Source organism: Bactrocera dorsalis, chromosome 2 (assembly GCF_023373825.1).
Source record: "Bactrocera dorsalis isolate Fly_Bdor chromosome 2, ASM2337382v1, whole genome shotgun sequence".
NCBI lineage: Eukaryota > Metazoa > Arthropoda > Insecta > Diptera > Tephritidae > Bactrocera > Bactrocera dorsalis.
The window spans coordinates 20,527,116-20,547,962 of record NC_064304.1 but is presented as its reverse complement, the minus strand read 5'-3'; the positions used below and the strand labels follow the sequence as shown (position 1 = coordinate 20,547,962).

General features: G+C 36.3%; 4 protein-coding genes across 4 annotated transcripts in view; 3 read left to right on the top strand and 1 right to left on the bottom strand.

Moving 5' to 3' along the window:
* The window catches only part of LOC105229865 (charged multivesicular body protein 3), a 79,883-nt gene that overhangs the window by 49,631 nt on the left and 9,405 nt on the right, over positions 1–20,847 (top strand). The gene's annotated exons all lie outside the window — the stretch shown is intronic.
* LOC105229921 (odorant receptor 7a) lies at positions 101–2,145 on the top strand. The gene is made up of 4 exons (XM_049448871.1): positions 101–300; positions 742–1,572; positions 1,653–2,010; positions 2,067–2,145. The coding sequence occupies exons 2-4, from the start codon at positions 812–814 to the stop codon at positions 2,130–2,132; spliced, it is 1,185 nt and encodes a 394-aa protein (XP_049304828.1). The 5' UTR covers positions 101–300; positions 742–811; the 3' UTR covers positions 2,133–2,145.
* On the bottom strand, positions 4,571–5,679 carry LOC105229922 (calcium-binding mitochondrial carrier protein SCaMC-3). The gene is made up of 3 exons (XM_029551804.2): positions 5,488–5,679; positions 4,853–5,426; positions 4,571–4,791 (listed from the first exon to the last, which is right to left on the bottom strand). Exons 1-3 carry the CDS (start codon positions 5,629–5,631, stop codon positions 4,589–4,591), a joined length of 921 nt encoding a protein of 306 aa, XP_029407664.2. The 5' UTR covers positions 5,632–5,679; the 3' UTR covers positions 4,571–4,588.
* Positions 7,466–18,045, top strand: LOC105229923 (synaptotagmin-14). Its single transcript, XM_049448865.1, has 9 exons — positions 7,466–7,808; positions 8,307–8,429; positions 13,302–13,469; positions 13,576–13,935; positions 14,002–14,240; positions 14,303–14,497; positions 15,813–16,079; positions 16,160–16,465; positions 16,526–18,045. Exons 2-9 carry the CDS (start codon positions 8,390–8,392, stop codon positions 16,724–16,726), a joined length of 1,776 nt encoding a protein of 591 aa, XP_049304822.1. The 5' UTR covers positions 7,466–7,808; positions 8,307–8,389; the 3' UTR covers positions 16,727–18,045.

Genomic DNA, 20,847 nt, shown 5'->3' with positions numbered 1-20,847 from the left:
ACAGGGTTGCTTTCCGTTAATGCTGCTATAACTACAGGGTGGTTGAAACAAATAATCGAATAAATTCCAATACCTATGCTGTAAGCCCATTATAGGTTAAGTCACCGGCTATCTACCCAAGTACGCTACTAGAGATTTCTGTTAAAGTTTGCATGAGTGCCTTTAGGCATAATTAACAATTCTAAACTAAACACTTGTGCACGTAGTTTATCATTCCCTTTCGCATATTTTTCAGCATTTACAAATGTTTATACATTTCGCTCTTGTGCTATAAGGGAAATGCTTATGAGGAATTCACTGGTTAGATAACCGAAACTGATATGTATGTACATGTAAGATGCACAGAAACTTCTACTTTAACCTATAGTTGCGACAGTCTTAACGTATAAATCGTTATTAATTGTATTTTACCAATTTTATTTGCTACTTGGGGTTTCTACGTTTTATAGATTACATGAATGCAGTTGCGCAACTAACAATTTATAGTTTCCTTCGCCTTAACCACTCATTACGCAACCATTACACCATATAACTGTGTATAATTAAAATAGAATAATTGCAGACTACTGAGATTTCGCCACACTTCCGTTAGCCATTATTCCACCCTAATTAATAATAAAATTTTAAAATAACTGCACACAAATTAAAGCGCAGAAAATGAAAGAGGAGAACAGAGTTTTTTCTCTGGTTCCATAAATTCTTATGTGCGAAGGTTCTCAGCAATAAAAATGCATTTTTCAGCGATTTTCCCATAATAGACTTCTATGTTTGCGATTTTCAACATTGTGGTAAAGTTATCCAAGGCAAAAGGATGTTTGAACTAATAACCGGACGAGGTATACGAAATGCTGCCTCAAAGGATGCATTCATCTATTTCTTCAAGGGTTGTACTATTGTGGGGATAAGTCCACCAAAGTATGCTGGTCCGTTATATTATATGTGGTCGTTTCTGGTTAATACAATCTGTATAGTAATTGGACCAATTACTGCCACAGTTGGCTTTGTTATAAAATATATGCAAAACATTATTTCAACTGTACAATTTCTGAGCGGTTTACAGGCCAGTTTAAATCTGATTGGCTTACCCGTGAAGTGTTTAACGGTGACAAGCGCCTTGAACCGTCTGCGCGGCATGGAACCAACTTTGGCGGCGTTGGATGCACGTTACACCAGACCCGAAGATATGGCTTTAATACGGAAAGCTGCAGTCATGGGCAATAGATTGGTTTTCTTTTTTGGCACTTCATACCTGATGTATATGCTGTTTACGGTCATACCGCCCTTAATCAATGGTAAAGCGCCACTTTCAGTATGGATTCCGTTTTACGATGAGCATCAGTCCACAATGCATTTCTTCGGACAAATAGTTTATGACTTGTTCTTGATGGGTTTCGTATTATTTCATCAAGTCCTCTACGATTCATATGGATCGGTATATATTTATGTTATAAGTACGCATTTACAGTTATTAGTGCGTCGGGTCGGTCGTTTGGGCACAGATGCTACGAAGAGTAAGGATGACAACTTGAATGAGCTGGTGGATTGCGTAGTTACGCATCAACAGATACTAGAGTGAGTGCTTTAGTGTTTGCAATTAAAATATATACCTTCTATGTAAAACTAACTATAAATTTGTTAAAAAAAAACAATAGATTGCTGGCTACAATTGAACCGATTATTTCCAAAACAATTTTTACACAATTCCTCATTATCTCTTCGATTTTGTGTGTGACCATGGTGAATATGTTCTTTTTCGCCGATCGCAGCACCCAAATCGCTTCGACTGTCTACTTCTTGTGTGTTCTATTGCAGACGTCGCCCTGTTGCTATTTCGCTACCGAATTGAAAGCCGACAGCGAGAAATTGCCTCTGGCCATTTTCCATTGCAATTGGCCTGAACAGGATCGGCGTTTTCGCAAAGTGATTTTATATTTTATGCATCATGCGCAATTGTCTATTGAATTGATGGCCATGCAGTTGTTTCCCATTAATGTGGCAACAAATATTTCGGTGAGTTTTGGCACTAGTAGTAACTGTAACCTCTTATTTATTTTTATTGCTTTTAGCTGGCTAAATTCTCTTTTACACTTTTTACATTCATCAAGGAGATGGGCATTGGTCAGGAAGCATAAAATTGAAGAAAAATCAAACGGAGAATAAAAAAAAGTTTTAGTAGTGTTTTCAAATTTGAAAACATAATTGTAGCTGCTTAAACTGCACCTTGCGCTTGAACTTTACAGTTATTTAATTCAAAATAAAAATAGTAGTGGCACAGCATTTCATTGAATGTGGTTATTAATATCAACAACCGTACTGTAAAGTTGAGCTCATAAAATAGATCACCGTGTTAGACTAGTTTTATACAATATGGCGAAGATGATGCTCCATGAATTTAATTTCCCAGAACTGTTTGCATATGGTAAGTTTTAGGAGACACTTTCAACGATGAACAAAATATGCTCGATCTATCCTAGGAATTCAAAAGGGATTTAGCCATTCTCGATGCCTAAGAAGTGAACATGTAATGGTTTTTTTCAAAAAGAGCGCTATAAAACCTTTTTTTAAACAAAACGAAAACGGTGACGGGATGTCCATAAAAATCTTTATTCTTGTTAAAGTACATTTGATACCAATTTATGTGGATCTCGATTTCTTTTGCTTGGCCATCATGGTAATGCTTGTAGAAGTCCAAACGCTACATCCAATTTCCGATGGATTTCAAGCTTTCACGTTCGATATTCGTACGAAGTTCATCAATCGTCGCAGGCTTGTTGGCGTAGACCAACGACTTGATGTAGCCCCACAAGAAATAGTTTAACGGCGTCAAATCGCAAGATCATTTCGTGAGGTAACACGTTCACCAAACTTGGTTTTGAATAAATCGATTGTGACATTCGTTGTGTGGCTTGTGGCGCCATTCTGTTGGAACCACATATTGTCCAAGTCCATATCACCCCATTCGGGCCAAGAATATTCGTGTCGGCCTTGATCATCGAGGAAGATGTACGGCCCAATGACATCACCGATCCATAAACCGCATCAAATCGTAATTTTTGGAGTATCTATAGATTGCTGCCTGCCTAATAACGCATATTATGCATATTGACAAAGCCATTCAGCCAGAAATGAGCCACATTGCTGAATATTATTTTTTGATAAAAATCCGGATAATTTTTAAGTTGTTGCTCAGCCCAATTCACAAACATACGACGATTCTGGTGGTCAAGCGGCTTCAGTTCTTGCATCACGTCTTTTGACAAAATTCGTCACAACGACGTCACAGAAATACCCAACGCTTGAAAACGACGTGTGAGAGACTGATTTTGATGCGCAATATTCTCAACACAACGGTCACTTCAAAGTTTTCCACTAGACGTTCAATTGTTGATCTGACAGGACGATTAGATTATGACAACCATAAATTGGACGTAGCGCTCTTAAAGTTGAGACCACTGACTCCGAATTTCGGTAGTAAATTTCGTACCGCAAAGATCGTATCTTTGCATGATAAAATAACAAACCTTATTGAAGAGAAATGCCAAAAAAAACTACTTTTGTAGCGTCCCTATTGAAAACACCGTTATTTGAGTGTATCTAAAAATGTAGGTTGACATTTTTTATACAATATAGTGGCGACTGGACCAATATTCGAAATTATCACTTTCAGGAGGGTCTCTGTGACCAACGGTTACTCTAGAAGATAATGCTTCTGGAAATATAGGCCATAAGTAGAGTATGTGGTATTATTTCACAACAATATTAAATATTAATAATTTTTTAAATATGCTACAGGAAGTTGGTTCTATTGCAGCTTTATGGTTCAATCAAAAAATGGACCATCACTGCGTATACGTAACTTACCTTATGCCCAATTATTGCTTAACACATCCAATGCCTTGTAAACTGATTATAATCAATTATAATAATCGATAATTATCGCATGTTTTTGACAACGTTGTTTTAGATATAAATACCGAAAAGTAAGAAACCTCATGTCATCTAAGGGTTGGCATTTAAAATGCGGAGAAGTTGATTGCGTCTCTATACTTTGTACACGATAATCATGAGTGTATGTTGGGCAAAGAAGAACAGAATACGATCAAAGATCACTCTTTAATGTAACGGTAAAAGGTGTTATCCCCGACTACGTAGTAAAAAAAGAGTAAGATCGGAAATAAATAAAATTCGGGTGCTTAAGCTTCGGCGGCGAAATCAAAGAAATCTTTATAAGATTCTTAGACTATTTTAGTGCGATCATGTTTTCGACTATCTTACATACTATAGGTTAAGAGTGACCAGTAATCACTTTAGCATCTTGGTATGGCTTCCAAAACTAGGAGATCGAGACCCACAGTTGCTCCCAACTGAGATATTATCATGATACCTTATGTGTGGTCTTAATTCGTACTCAAGTTAAGGCAAACAAATGAACGAATAGACGTACCTGTACGTACACTTTTCTTATACTGATATATACATATATCAATCTTATATTTCCCTCGATAACTACTAGGACATTTTGCAAACATAAGATAAGAACCAGTAGATAATATATTATAACCATATTTATTGCTTAATATTCGTAACTTTATATCATACTGTAACCTAGAAGAGATATGATATACTCATAGACTATATAAGTGATACAAACAGAAGGAATAGATTTCATAAAGTTAGGCAGTATACCACGATATAAACCATGTATGCCTTCTTTTTGATGAATTCGCCACAATAACAGTACCATGTTGTTATCTAAAAATCTTTCGCTCAACGCTTGCTTTTTCAGGACAGCTGAAAAATAGATTAAATAGTATTTTAGGATTGTCTGCAAGTTATATCATTTTGCCTTTACTTTTAGCTTGAAGACGCGAACTTAGTAGCGCCAGCGGGTAGGTTGTTACTTGTCCAATCGTACTTGAGAATGTGCAGCAGCTTAATATCACCAGCGGTTTTAATGTGTTTTCTGCTTCTCTGTAACCCAAATATGCTTGCTTAACTGTCTCATAAACGGCCAGATCAATGCCACAATAAAGCATAATGCCGACAGCAAAGGCGTTGTAACCACGGTAGAAGGATCGTAGCCCCTCTCGTTCAAGCATACTCTTAATCATCGGCATGACTCCCGAATATTTTCCAGTTTTAACCAATGCCAATCGTGTTTTCAATACATCCATGGGATAAAGCAATGTTTGCGAAGCATTACCCGCTACAGCGCCGCATGCAAAACGTTCACCTATTGTTAGGGCACGACGCTCGTCCACGCCGCGTATGAATCGTTTACTTTCATCGTATACAGCAAATTTTATAGCAGATTCGGGTGTGATTTTCAAAACATTTATGCCATTGCCACGCCACATACTGAGCACACCACCGTCGCTAATTAAATAGCGTACGGATTCCATGAAGCTTGTCTTATGCGTTTGTACCTGTACCAATAACACGCATCACTTATAGTTCTACCGAATAATGGTTGGTTTCTTTATTTACCTGCAAGTACACCTTAATTCTGTCGGCTGGTGCGGTGCACGTACGCGATATGGCTCCTGCGATACCGCCAGCAAGCAAATGCATCCAAAGTGGAGAGTTTTTCATCGACGCATTTTGTATGCTAAAAGTTGTTGTTAGATCCATCTATGTTTTCATCATAAACTAAATTTAATTTATGAACTTTATACAAATATTTATGTGACATGAACATGATTGAAAACTTTGTAGAAAATTGCTGTTTTTTGATTGGATGATTTTATAGCACTTTAGGGTTACGCTTCGTTTATTAGTTCTCCAATAAACATCGAAAAACTTGTTCGTTGAGAATTAGGAGTGTGCCTCTGGAATCGAACACTATATACTCTTACTAATTTGTAAGAATATAAAGCAAAATCTGACGGTTGGATGAAAATATTACTTATTTCTGTAATGAGTGACTTTTTCAAGTTTTGAAACAAAAGACACAATTCCAAATTTGGAAAATACGGTGGATAGTAGTTCGTACCTTAATTTGATCAAATTGGGTGTGGCGATGTCGAAATCATGAATCGGTACCACGTCATAGTGGAAGAGAACTAACCAAATGGAAAGTTTTGTTTTTTAACTCAGCGTTGAATCGCCCCTATAACTCATCAAATGGAGCTCTGTGATCGTTTTACTTTCCCCAAGTAGTCGATGTAGACCACACCATATGAATCCCATAAAATATGGTGGTCATCATCATTCCGTCCGACATCAAAGTCTTTGCTTTCTCCGGAGCAGCTTCGTGTTTGACTGTTCGTTTATTTCTGGTGTGTACCGTGGTCACGAAAAGATGCAGTATATCCTTTGAATTTTGCTTAAACATTGTCGCACACTGCTGTGAAGTGGTCATATGATTGCCTTTGTTGTTTGGGGTGAGCTGACGTGGTACCCATCGCGTCGACAGCTGCCATAATCGACGTGCGGCCAAGTTAAAACTCGCTAAACCGATTTTCACGGTACCAAACGAAGGAAAAGAGTAACCGAGTATAGCAATCAAGCGCTATTTGATTTCACTATGGGTTTCACTTTCTTTCCAATAACACGAATGTCTAACCAAGATTGGGATCAAAACCAAAATATAAGCTTGATTCTAAGAAATAGTAAATTTCTTTAGTTAGCGCTATCAGGCGGTAAAGATGAGTATTGCTCAACCGGTGATTTAACCGATAAGTGGCTTGCTTGTAGGGTACTTGTCGGACCGTCTTAGTACTGGGGATGGCTTTTTAATATCCATGAATTTTTCATTTAAATTACACAAGCAGTGAAAAGAATATAGCAGCCATAGCTCAGAGTGTACACAGAGACCGTGAAGAGTCGATTCGGCGCCGGTCGCAGTAACTCGGGCTGACGTATGGAACAACTTGACGCATTTTACGTTGAGATCTTAAATTGACAGCATACAAAATACGGCTTTTGCAAGAACTGAAGCTGCTCGACCATACCAAGCGACATCGCTTCGCTCTAAGGACTCTTGAAAAGTTCAATAGATCCGACGTTTTCGAGCCAAATTTTGTTCAGCGATGAGGCACATTTATAACCGACTATTTGATGCCTGAAATTGAAGCTCGTGATCTCGGCAACATTCGATTTTAACAAGAACGAAAAGAGGTGTTTACATTTCTAGACACCCTAATTGACTTCAGACTGAATTTGGTTATCATGTTCGGATCATAATTTATTACGATATTGTTTTTTAAAATTACTTCAAATCACTTACTGGAGTATTGGAAAATAATGGCAAAAGCACGGTCTCCCGAGGGGGTTGTTAATTACCAAAGTTTCGCTCCACTACATACATATATAATTCATATCAACAGTTGTTTTGCATTTCGTGCGCAACTGTTGTCCTTTCGTGACATATGTCAAATGGCAGAGCTTTTTGGAAACATTCCCGAGCTTTTGTTCGTCACACGAGAAGGAGCTAACAGCAATACCATATGTTACTAATCACATATCTGAGTCACTGCTACTTTAATACGCACACAAAAATTTGTGAGAAATCATGAAGAAGTGATTAAGAACACAAAGAAATTTCAAAAATTTAACAAATTTGTGCAGCAAGCGAGTGGCTAACTTAAGTAACTGCTAAATATTTCGTGCGAAGCGAAGAAATTGTGTGCAAAGTGGACAAATGTTACGTGAAAAGTACCTAGCAAAGCAGCAGCGTGAACCGGATTAACAAAATTTTTCATTTTTGTTGTGTGCATTTTAGTTTCAGTTTTTATTTTCGCAAGAACGAAACAGTATTAAGTGAAAATTTTGCAGACGTGCGATAAAGTTTTAGCTAAGAATAAAAGGTGTGTATTTAATGGAAAAACTACTCGAAAATATTTAAGCAAGTTATTTACATGCACGTATTAGAGTTTTTTTTTATGGATATCATTTGGAAAAATCGATTGTGTGCATTTCAGTATCCTTTGTGGCTTGCAAGGAGTCTCAACTACCCTCCTCGAAGCTTTCACACGACTTTCCATTGCAAAGTCTACTGCCAGCATTCCACTGGAATGTACACATATTGTTACATGTTTGTGGTGTTGTTTTTGCATGTGTGAAATGTCAACAATGCTTTGATTTGTTATCATTTGTGCCGATACGCAGAAGAAAAACATAAACATAGCCCAAACGGCAAGTCGCCAGCTATGAGTGTGTGTGTGTGTGTGTGTGCAAACACTTTCTGAACTGCGTAATCGTAATTGGATTTTCCGTATGTGTGTTGGTGTGCGTGTGTGAGATTATTCAAATCTTGCAATGCATTAGATTATAACGGTACTTTTGGTATTGCTTGTATTTTGTAGCTGTGCAGTGCACGCGTCTCGTGCGAATCGCAGTGAAAGAGTTTGAAAGCAAAAATAGAGAAAGTGCTTGGAATTGAACTAAGATGATAGTAATTTCCGGCGTGGAATCGTATTCATTAAATGGTGAGTGGAAAAAACGAAAATTATAATTGACTAATAATGCAATTTTTATTTTATTTAATTTTTTTTTATTTAATATAAAATATTTATTGCAATTATACATAATTATTTTTGTAATTTTAAAATAATAATTTGTGATAGTCATTATATTAAATATTAGCTTATCTAAAGTGTCCTTTGACGTTTTTAGAATGGTGTTGAACTTCTAATTTTTTGAAGGAAAAATAATAATTTAGGGTTAAAAAAATGTTGTAGTAAGTTTGGAGCAGCTTCCATGCCTCTCTAAAAACCTTGTCTTGTTTGAGACTGGCTTGTCATATGAGTCATAACGGTCAAATTGGTCTAAAATGTGTAAAAACAAGGAAAAGACCGAAAATATCATAACCTTCACAGGTGCATTAAAGGAACTACATATACGTATATGTATGTACATATAAATAAATGGTTATCAATTTCGAGCTTTCCTAATTTTTAGAGGAAAAATACAGAAACTTCAAATACAATGGGGAATGTTTATTATCATTCGAAGGAATATTCTTCGGCATTTATTTTTTGAAGATTATTTCCATAAAATATTGCCCACGGTTATGCCTCAAATGGTCCATCCGTTGAGTCTAATTTTCGATGACTCATTCGAGCATTTTGACTGGTAACTGGCGAATGGATGGAATATTTCGATCGATCAGTTGGTTTGGCAACTATATGCTGTAGCCCAATGGTTAGAAGCTACTTGGAAGACAGAATCTTGCCATATAAAACATCTGAAGGACTCCACATCTGATGTCATCACTTCAGCAGCTGATATTGCTAATAAAGAAGCACATCCCGATTATAGTAGACCTGAGGACAACAACAGAGACTCTAAGAACGAAAAAGGTTGCCAATTATCTATGTGTAAGGATAGACTCCAGGTTAATCTAAGCTACCCTAAGGATAGTATCTGCAATAAGCAAAGTTTCAACGCTAATAAGCGGAATCTCATTGACTCACTAGCATTGGAAAGGAAGAAAATTTGAACGTTGAAGGAAAAAGGTACAAATGTTACCACCACAAAAGAAGAAATAAAGAATGATACCTTGGAACGATAGAAAACTCGTTGAGAGCAAGGAAGAGAAAAACTAAAAGAACGTGAATAATTACGTAGAAAACGTTCTAAGGTTAAAAAAAAATGGCAAAATGCTCTGAAATATGTAAAACAACACTTGTTATCATCGAGAATATACCATTGATGAGGTATGGAACTCAACTCGATAAGTTTGTTGTTGCTTTTACACAGTATAATTTTTCTGACATAGAAGCACCGCACAAACACAGCGAGCGAGGAATAGTAGAAGAAGACAGCTAAGATATGATTAGGTGATGTTTAACATCCGATATATGAAAGCAGAAATGTTTTGCTTAAAATTTTCCAAACCTCAACCTAAAACGATGACACAAAAGCCGAAAAAATCCATATACATATGTATATTTTTGGATTTCAAGCCAGTCATTAGGGCATGTCATATAGAATTAGATTAAGACTCAAACAATTATAAGAATTTTTCGTTTAATATCCGAAATGGTTAACATTGTAACCGAAATTATGATAATTGAAATACATACTTATATGTAAGTAAGTAAGGCTTGCCGATGGTTAAAGTTTATTATGAAGAGATCAAAGTTAAGATTACCACAAGCATGACCCATCGACGTTGAAATTAAATACATACTTAGCTACAAAATGAGAGACAATCATTTTGATCTGTAGAGCTTTGATAAGTACACCGAATTGCGATTTCCAAGAGAGTAAGATCCTAAAACAGTAGACTTTAAGTATCACCCTAATGTTAATAAAATATTATGGTCAATTGCTACTATGCACACAAATATCTATGAACTTAAAGGCTCTTGCGTGCATTACTTTGCCCTGCAACACTTTGACCCGGTTTCTAGAGCTTAATGACAAACAAAATACATACATACATACATACAAAAGCACATATTGACTATCAAGTACATGTGTTCATAAAATATAACAAGTGTTCCATATGTAAATGCACAAACACACTCACAAACTCGTCGTTAGTAACATAATATTAATAGCTTTTAAAAATTTACGACACCTTAGTTGATTGACTGTCTACAAAACACACACACAAACACATGCACACGCATATAGTAACCGGAGCGTACTCCTGCTGGCCACGCTTCGAACTTGTGAGCCTGTGCTATGTATTTATGCATATACTATGTACTTTGACCACTCCGCTGTGAATTGGCGGCCCCGGTGTGTATCGCCCGTTAGTTGCGTGTAATTGCAGTTCAGTAAACTCATACAGAAGTATTTAGCGGTGTGTCTGTTTGTGGTTAAACAGTTGGCGGCAGGACGCGTTGCGCACGCACTTTAAACGAAGGCGAAGACAAAGGCGGTGGCATACATACAGACATATTTGACATTGAAACTAGATGCGATACTTTGACGCGAGTATATATGCATGTGTGAGTGTATGTACGTGTGTTGTTGCGTGCGCTTTTTACTAGAAACATCAGTCAATGTGTAAGCTATATCATTGAAATTCGAAGATATTTCTTATAATAGTATGTCTATATGGCACAAGCGGTTTGAATCCGATCAATACTCTCTTAGATTCCATATCCCTAATACAATGATTTTCGAACTTCCAGGTGACTTTATACCGCATATATCGTCCAACATGTGGGTTATCTCAATTAAAATGAGAGTTCTTCCTTTTCGGTGTTTGGCACCAATTGGAGATTCCAAGCGTATCCAGGTGGTTTTCTCGCTCTGGTCTTTCCTTCGGGGTATATGTCTTCCTCAGCTTCCCCAGGCGCCGATTACTCTCAGAGCTGGAGTGTTTTCATCCCTTCGGACGATATGACCTAGCGTAGGCACTGTCTTCGATGAACTACATATGTCAATGTCGTCGTATATCTCGTATAGCTCATCATTCCATCGATTACGATATTCGCCGTTTTCAAGGCTAAAAGGACTATAAATATTGCGTAGAACATTTCTCTCGAAAACACGTAACGCTGACTCATCCGCTGTTGTCATCGTTTGTACCTCTGTATCATATCGCTGAGTCGTCGCAGGACGGGGATAAGTGACTTGCAGAGTTTGGTATTTGTTCGTCCAGAGAAGACTTTACTTCTCAAATACTTACTTAGCCCTAAGTAGCATTTGTGGGTAAGAATTATTCTGCGTTATCTGCGACTTCGAAGTTTTGGCTGTCAACAGTGACGTGGGTGCCCAGTCGCGAGAATATAATGTCCGGGGGACTGTACTCCATATAATTGGTGTTGGTATGTGCGGTACCTTACGATAGTCCGATGCCACAGGAATTGACGCAAAAAACCTTATACACCGATTTCCCATTTGCTGAATCCCAACAAAATCTGTCAATATCTGGCACAAATGCTTACTGGTGGTGAAAAGTTTAGTCAAGTGAAGTGAAAACGGTTGTGATCGAATTGCGGTGAGCCGGCGCACACGGTCGCCAAGTTGGGATAGACGGTCAGGAAGGTCTTGCTATAGGTCTGGTGCGATTGGCAAGGAATTATCTACTATGAGCTGCTCTTCTATGGTCAAACTTTTAATTCAGACCTGTACTGTCAACAATTAGACCACCTGAGGGAAGTAATCGACCAAAAGAGGTCAGCTTCGGCTAATTAGAGAATAATTGTGTTCCATCAAAAGCATGCTAAACAATCTTCTTCTTCTTTATTGGCGTAGACACCGCTTACAGGGTAATAGCTGAGTTTACAACAGTTCTTTTTCTCGCTGTTTGACGCAAATTGAAGATTCCAAGTGTAGCCAGGTCCTTCTCAACCTGGTATTTCTAACGGAATGGAGGTCGTACTCTTCCTTTGTTTCCCCCGGCGGGTACTGAGTTGAATATTTTCAAAGCTGGAGCGTTTCTATTCATTCAAACGACATGATCTAGCCAGAGTTTTCGTTTTTAATTCGCTGTACTAAGTTAATGTCCTCGTATATCTTATACAGTTCTTCGTCAATAAATCTTTCGCTGAACCTTTGCCTCGAAAAATTGTAATGTCGACTCATCAGATAATGTCATCGACTATGTCTCTGCACCATATAGCGACTTATAGAGTTTGGTTTTTTGATCGTCGGACCGAGTAGAATATTGAGAAGTAAAGTCCTCTCTCGATGTACAAAGAAAAACTCTATGCTAAAGGATAGTGGATTTCTTTTTATTAGGTCTAGTTAGTTACAGATACATAGATATAATTCTATTTCTAAGCTAAGAGAATGCCGAAACACGGTTAAATTATGATGACTGTTGGTTGTTATATCTATTAAGCTACTTACATACATATATGTATTTATCTTTTTTGTATATTACTACAACCTACTCACCTACTGACAACACGTCATTAGTGAAACTATTCACGAGTAAATTCGATTTTTTACTTTCATCGTCATTATTATATACATAAGTCGGAATGTACGCGTTGTCTTCTACGCTGTTATTATTTTTATGGGAATTTCCATTATTGCAGTTAGCTGAGTTTTAATCAAATACCGCGCTGTACAGTTGGTTGAAACAGGTGAACGGTAAAATAGTTGAACAGTTAATTGTTGGCAGTTGTAGTGTTCACACTTCCTTCCTTTGGCGGCATTGTCTGGTTAATATTTTGTTTGTTATGTTAGCCAGGCAATTGGAAAGTGAGTACGACACACATACATACATACATACAGAGGCATGTTCACACACACACACGTAAGTCCGTACAAGCTGAAGGACATTCGTGTTTAAACGCATTACCTATATTGTTGATTAATTAAATATGCCAGTTTTATTTGTACACCGTTATTTATGCCGTTTCTTAAATTCCCTCTTTTCACGAACCAAGGAACCGTTGAATTAACGACAGTATTGGGTGCGCTTTTTGGCGTCGTCACTTTGATGTTCTTATTTTTCCTTTACGTACATCGCAAATGGTGCTTTCATGCTCGACACGGTCTAAATTGTTGCGATGAGAAGATAAACGCATCCAAATACACGCAAAAAATGTGTAAGTGTGAGTATAAACACAAATAATTGTGAAGAGAGATTAATTGCAATTAATTTTTTTTTTTTGTAAATTAAATTGTTTGTACATAATTAATTTGTACATTATTCTGTAGCACGCAAACGCCGTTATGATAATACCAGCTCTGATTCGGAGGAAGATATATTGCGCCGCTTACGCTTGCAGCAGTCACGTAATTTGTCAACGAACGGTAATTTCAATAGTTACGGTGTGCATCAGCAGTCATCGTATCTGCCACCGTCGCCGCCAAATCCCCAACACAGCTTCAATTATACGCCGAACGAATTGCAGCGCGTTACGATAACACCACGTTTCGATCCGGCGCGTGATCCGTTGGCCATAGCGGAGCGTGGCAAAGTCGGTATTCCGTCCTCGCATAGTGAGTGCAGTTCGAATGATTCGGAGAAGGCCTCGGTCGACAGTCATACGGGTATTTTGACCGGTGACAGGAAAGGTAAACAGCTGAACTTAAGTCACTTAAATAGAAATATACTAAGAAACACATTCAAACCACACGCAGAACGTCTTCAAAGTAATGGCGGCACGAATAAATCGAGCGAATGCAGCGCGTCGTCTTCGCTGAAGGAGTCACGCATCGATAATCGTGCGGATTTGCCAAAAACCAGCAGTAATAGCAGTAGCAGCAGATATCAGAAGATATCGACGGCGTCTGCGCGTCAAGACAGTTTAGATGATGTGCCTGATTTGCATAGCAATAATAATAATATTCATAACAGCAGTAATAATAATAACGAAGATGTAAGTTTACGTGTCTACTGATATTTACTGTACAGTGTCTCACCATTTCTTATACTTTGTAGGAACCACTTTTCGATACCAGCGATTTGCGTTCCATCAAATCGGACGACACTTCGGTGCAGAATCAATTCTATGGTAAAAGTGGCAGTATCGAAATCTCTTTGCTGTACGATGCACCCATGCGTAAGATGACTGTGCACGTGATGCAAGCCCGCGGTCTACCCACTTTGGGCAACGGACAAACGACGCACACGCAGGTGATTTAAGCTAAGGAATTGTAACACTATTTTAATGTGCCGACATAAGATCCGGTAACATCTTTGTAACGCACAAGCATTAATTGAAAATCGATAGATTTCGAACATCATATTCATGTCCCTTACAAAACCGTATCGTGTCTTAACTAACTTAGTCATTAATTGGGACTAGGTTTGTGAAAGTCGAGATATCCACATTTTATCACCTTACCGAAACTTATAAAATGCGTGAAGATATACACCAAGGCCTGAATCGATGCGCATAGACTTCAGACTTTACATATCTCTACAAGAAAAGTCTAACGGTGTGATATCACACGCTATTGGTGGCCAATCGACCGGCCCAAAACGTGAAATTATTTTCTGACCGAAGTGTTCTCTTAATAAATCCAAACGAAATGTCGCCGAGATCACGAGCTTTAATTTCAGGCATCAAATTGTCGGATAGCATAGTTCTCATCAGCATCCTTTTGAAAAAATATGGACCGATGATTCCACCGGCCTACAAACCAGACCAAACCGCCGTTTTTCTGGATGAAATGGCAGCTCTTGAATCTCTTCGGTTTGGCCTTCATCCCAAATGCGACGAATTTTTAGTTGTGCACATACCCATTGAACAAAATTCCACTGAACAAAATTTTGCCCGAAAACGTCAAATCTTTTTTGGAATTTTTCAAAAGCCCATAGAGCGAAGTGATATCTATTGGAAAGGTCGAGCCATTTCAGCCCTTGCATAAGCTGTATTTTGTATGCTTTTAATTTAAGATCTCGTAAATACGCCGAGTCATGCCGTACATCGATCCGAGTCGCTTCCAATGGCGCCGAATCGACTCTCCGGTCTTTGTATACACCCTCTGCTCAAGAATGATAGAAACAAGATTGCGCAATGACGAGTTCAAATTTTGTTCGTTCTGCGCATCTACGTCACACGGCTCATAAATTTCGTGAAATAGCTTGAGTAGCAAGTAAACATTGCTTGTTAACAAGAATGTTAGAGTAGTATAGCTTATAGCTGTAAAATTTTTTACTGCGCCGTGTGACGTCAGAATTGTATGTTTAGTATAACGGACCTGCGCAATGCGTAATCTCTTTTCTATCATTCTTGCCCTCTGCTAAGGCTGCTATATTTTTTTCTTTGCCAAACAATATTGAACCATAATAACATGACAGCTTGACACGACTCACGCATGATCTGTCAAAAAAATGCTGTTAAAAAATACCTCTATTTGGATCACCACTAACTTAAAAAAATTAGCTATTGGTCAACTTTAGAATTTATTTAGCTTGAGTCTTTAAACTCAAATCACACTTTCAGGTCCGTCTGCTTATGTTGCCAAATAAGAAGCAAAAGCATAAGACTAAAATTCGCTCGGGCGAGAATCCACAATATATGGAGAGTTTTCTGTTACATCGAGTCAATCCAGAGGAGGTCAACAATATGGGACTGCGTGTACGAATATACGGTTGCGAACGTTTACGGAAAGAACGTCTAATTGGCGAGGCGTATGTTAGTTTCGCCACAATAGATTTACAGTTGGAGACGAATTTGTGGCTACCATTGGAGCCGAGGAGTACGGCTTCTGTAAGTAATTTTGTATGCAAATCTTGCTTTGAAAATTTAAAATAATTTTAAAATTTCTTTAATCTCATGCCGGCTTATAGGTTTTGGGCTCAAATAGTGATTTGTTAAGTCTGGCGCGTTCAGATAGTGCCGGTTCGACCACATCGATGCAACATGGTGGTGTGCCGGAACTACTTTTAGGTTTAGGTTATAACGGCGTTACAGGACGTTTGACAGTGGAAATTGTCAAGGGTAGTCATTTTCGTAGTTTATCAATGAATAAGGCGCCCGACACGTATGTAAAGCTGTGCTTAGTTAGTAGTATCGGGCAGGAGATATCGCGAGCGAAAACATCAACGAGACGCGGCCAACCACATCCGCTCTTTAAGGAGACATTCGTCTTTCAAGTAAGAACTATACTTTTTTGATTTGATTTTTACTTATAAACACCGTTGTATGCGTTGAAGGTGGCACTTTTCCAGTTGAACGATGTGACGCTTATGGTTTCCGTTTATGCGAAACGTAATATGAAAAAGAATGAAATGGTCGGCTGGTTTAGTATGGGTCTAAACTCGTCCGGACCAGAGGAGGTAGCGCACTGGGCGGATGTACGCGACTTAGCCAAGGGCGAGCTATTGGCGCGATGGCATGTGCTAGTGGATTCCTGATTCGAGCAGTTGGGACAATCTTCACGTCGCGGCAGTGCCCTAGGCATACTAGGTTTTGCGACGAAAGAGAAGTCCAAATCGAAGAAGCTGAAGGAGGAGGAGGAAGAAGACGACGAGGTGAACCGTGATATTGGTAATGTGCCGGACAAGGCGGTGGCCGTCAACATTGAGGCCGGCCTAGAGCTCGACTTTGTTTAGAGAATTGGGTATAACCAAACGACTTTTTTGTAATGTAAACCACACGACGCAAATTTTTTGTGTGTTTACGAAACATAAAACCAAATAACCAAAAGAAAATTTGTATAGCAAAGTTAGTTTTCTGTAAATACCGTTACAGAAAATGACAAAGCTTAAACGATAATTGTCACTTTAAATTACAAAACAAGGAAAGAATAAAAAAAAAACCGTAAATAAATCAAATAAAAATAAACATATTCTATATATAAAGTAAAATATGTCACTTTACTAGTAAACAAATTACGCACATTAAATATTTTGGTAGCGAAGTCATAATACTAAACGCGTTTAAGAGGCATTAAATAAGAGACTAGTAACCTGATAAAACTGGAATTTCATACAAATAATGCTCTTTGATAGATAAGTAACCCGTTGATGAACTGAAGCAGAGAATTTGTTGTTTTGTAAGGAACTAAATATTTGGATCGGCTTTACCGTTGTTCGATCCATTGTAAGGAATATTGAATTTTGTGATATGCGAATGAGTATTAAATGTGAAATCAAATGTATTTGCAAAATATTTGTTTAAAAATAACTGGCTGTAGAGGCGAGGAAATTTACTAGGGATTTTTGGTACAACAACAATTGAACAATTTGCTTAACTTGCGCTTACGAAGGCAGTGAGCGCAGAACTTTGTGAAATTTTACTATTTTTTTTTAGTTTAAGCAGAGATATTTCGTTTAATTGCAAATTCTGTAATTTTTTGTAACGAACTCTATGAGTTGTGTGTGCTTGCAATTAAATATGTATTAGTATTATATAATTAAAGCAAAAAAATAACAAAATTTATCATATCAAATCAAAAATATAACTGTATTATAAATATCTTGCCGATTTTCGAAGGCACTTCTTGAGCGTTAAACTTTTTATTATTTTTTTTTTATATTAATTACGGATCGTGGTGAATATAATTTCAAATGCCTTAATAATGCACGAACTGCTTTTGGTACAATTTTAAATTAAGTTTAATATTATAACGGAACTTTTAACAGTTATTAAGTTTACTTTAACTACATGCAACCTATTTTGTTAGATTTTTTTGGATTCTCCACATTTCAAAAATTGTTGAAAAATTTCTAACAATTTTCAGGAAAAAATTCGATAGCTTTTGTGAACTAAAAAAATGTTTTTGAAAGATGATTTAAAAAAAATATACTGTAAAGGTAGTGTTTAAGGGTATATTTGTACAAAAATATACTTGTCGAAAACGCGAATTTTACTCCAAAAATTTTTACACTCATTATGGCATCTTGTAAATGCATTTAAAACTTAGTAGTATTAGTAAAAAAAATTTATTTGCAAAGGAACTACAGCTGATCTCCGAGAGCTCTTCTTAAAAAATAATATTTGATATATAACCCTTAATTAGTGTTCTGCTTTTACCCTAACGGTAAAAAATATTTGACAATTAGTTATTAAACTCAAAATTATAAAGGAAAATTCTTGATTACTGTAATATTAAGTAATCGAGATTTTTCTTTTATTATTTTTGCTGAGGATTAAACCTAGCAATCAGCGATCCTCGCGAAGTTTTGAAAATCTCTTACAAATTATTAGAGATATTTTTCTACAAGAAAGCAATGAAAATCATGTAAAGTTGGTTACATGAAGTTTAAAGTCGAAAGTGTCGTTATTTTAATATTGATTTTCCAAGCTTTGCAATAGATACTCAACACTAAATTAGTAAATATTTTTCGTTTGCTTGTTTGGCACACAATTAAAAACTATATTTTTGAAGAACAGTTACAAGTAACGATAGGTAAAATGATAAGAACAATTTTTAATCAAAATGAAAGGCATGAATACGTTAAACAAAGTATTTACTCACTAACTAAAAAACTTTACTCAACTGCATACATACATACACAAACAGAAAAATATAAAAGCGTTTGTGTGCAAGTATAAAATAGTCAAAAAAAGTACTAAGAATTTATGCATAAAAGCGAAAAACTTAAGCAACATTAACTAACTTTGTTATTTCTAACTAAATTTATTTTTTTATATAACAATGCATTAAAGTATGAAAATTAAGGGAAATAACATAAAAATATTAGCTTAATATATCTATTTTATTGGTTAGTAAACCCAAAAATAATAAAATAAATATAAAAACATACATACGAGTATATTCCCAAGAGACTTAAAATATAAAAAAAAACAAAAACACAATGTAAGTTAAATATCTTTTTTATACGGAATAAACAAAGTATACACAAATACAAACTAAATTATTAAGTAACACATAATAATGCATATTATAAATACCGATTTATGACTACAAATATATCTACTTAATGTAGTATTTGCCTATATTTTAATACATACATACATACTTAGGTAAAACTTAAATATCTTTATGTGCTAATTTTTATAAATTTTTAATGTTGCATTTCATTATAGGTGTGTCCACCAGCTTAAAAATGCATGAGTAAATTCGATTTTTAAATCAATAAATAAACTGTCACACATTTTTATATATTTCCGTAAAAGAAAACAAAAATAATTTGCGCTAAAAAGCAAATTTAATAAACATACAAATGTCTTAAAGCATAAATGGCAATAACTGTCAGTTAAAATGGAATTGGCACTTAAGTACAAATTTCTGTTCAGAATTTTTTTTTGAGTTGTTTGACCAAAGGCGTTGAAGAGATTAAATAAATTCTTTGTATGCAGCCATTTTAGATTAACTCGGAATAAGATTTCTGTTGTACTATATTTTAGGTTAAATTTTGAATTTAAGTTAATTTGTTTGGTTAAAATGAACTAAAAAAAAAATTTATACTTTGACGATTTAGCGGTCTCTTCTTTGATTTTACTTCGAACAGTTTTACAGCCCATGCAATGGTAGCCGAACGGTCAAATGCAATTTTGTTTCTTTTAGTCTTTGAAAGAGGTGACAGCAGAATTTGCAAAGTTTCTACTTTCAAAAATAATAAAAAAGTATTAGATAAAACTTTTTTGGCAATCTTCAGTTCTATTTACTTCATTAAGCCTTATCTGCTTTGGATTCTGCATAAATTGGACGTAGCGCTCTTAAAGATGAGGCCACTTACTCCGAATTTCGGTAGTAAATTTTAATAATTTCGACTTATTGTTGGATCGTATATCTTTCCATGATGAAATGGTAAAACTTACTGAAGAGAAATGTCAGCAGAGCGGAAAAAATATGGCGTCGTTTGCTGTGCCTATCGATCTACTTTTGTAGCGCTTTTATTAAAAAAACATATTGATATCCAAAACAACCGAAGATAACCTTTTTTCTTGCTGCAAAGTCAAATTAACTTCATTCATCTTTGCTTTGCTCTTGCAGAGCATCTTCAAAAATGGCTCTTTTGTTATTTTTTTCCAAGTATAATTGCAACTTAGTACCTTGAAAATTTGAAAAAGTTAAAAAAAAAACATACATACATACACAAATAAATATAAGTAAGCGCATATGAAAATGCAGTTAGAAAATGTTAAGAAATCTACAGGATACGCACAAAATTGTACTTGAAGGATGGCAGTTACATGAACAGTATTGCAAGAGTTTATGGCATAAAAACAATTTATCAAATATTTGGATATTTAAGTAAAAAAGTAATGGAACATTAGCGAGTAGTTTCTACTAAAAGACAAGTAACTAGATTATGCAAATTTGGCGAGCGGTGCCCACTAAATATGAAACGTATTAGAGGAAATATTTATGGATTTTTCGCGCAAAGTCTTGCAACTGAAATCAAATTAATAACGAAACCAAAAAAAAATGCATTGTTTTGTGTAAAATGCGCAAATTGTAGCAGGGAATGTCAAATGCATGCTTGGCACAAGTGTCAAAGTGCTAACGGTGCATTTTGCATAATATTTAACATATACCCAATTGTTGGTAAAATGTACTGACAGT

Excerpts from the sequence above, each read along its gene's own strand:
- LOC105229921 (XM_049448871.1), top strand. The coding sequence starts at position 812 with ATGTTTGAACTAATAACCGGACGAGGTATACGAAATGCTGCCTCAAAG. Across the intron at positions 1,573-1,652 it reads ACGCATCAACAGATACTAGA|ATTGCTGGCTACAATTGAAC; the intron begins GTGAGTGCTTTA and ends AAAAAACAATAG. Across the intron at positions 2,011-2,066 it reads ATGTGGCAACAAATATTTCG|CTGGCTAAATTCTCTTTTAC; the intron begins GTGAGTTTTGGC and ends TATTGCTTTTAG.
- LOC105229922 (XM_029551804.2), bottom strand. The coding sequence starts at position 5,631 with ATGGATCTAACAACAACTTTTAGCATACAAAATGCGTCGATGAAAAAC. Across the intron at positions 5,427-5,487 it reads GAATTAAGGTGTACTTGCAG|GTACAAACGCATAAGACAAG; the intron begins GTAAATAAAGAA and ends TTATTGGTACAG. Across the intron at positions 4,792-4,852 it reads TTCGCGTCTTCAAGCTAAAA|CTGTCCTGAAAAAGCAAGCG; the intron begins GTAAAGGCAAAA and ends TCTATTTTTCAG.
- LOC105229923 (XM_049448865.1), top strand. The coding sequence starts at position 8,390 with ATGATAGTAATTTCCGGCGTGGAATCGTATTCATTAAATG. Across the intron at positions 8,430-13,301 it reads GGAATCGTATTCATTAAATG|GAACCGTTGAATTAACGACA; the intron begins GTGAGTGGAAAA and ends TCACGAACCAAG. Across the intron at positions 13,936-14,001 it reads TTTGACCGGTGACAGGAAAG|AACGTCTTCAAAGTAATGGC; the intron begins GTAAACAGCTGA and ends AACCACACGCAG.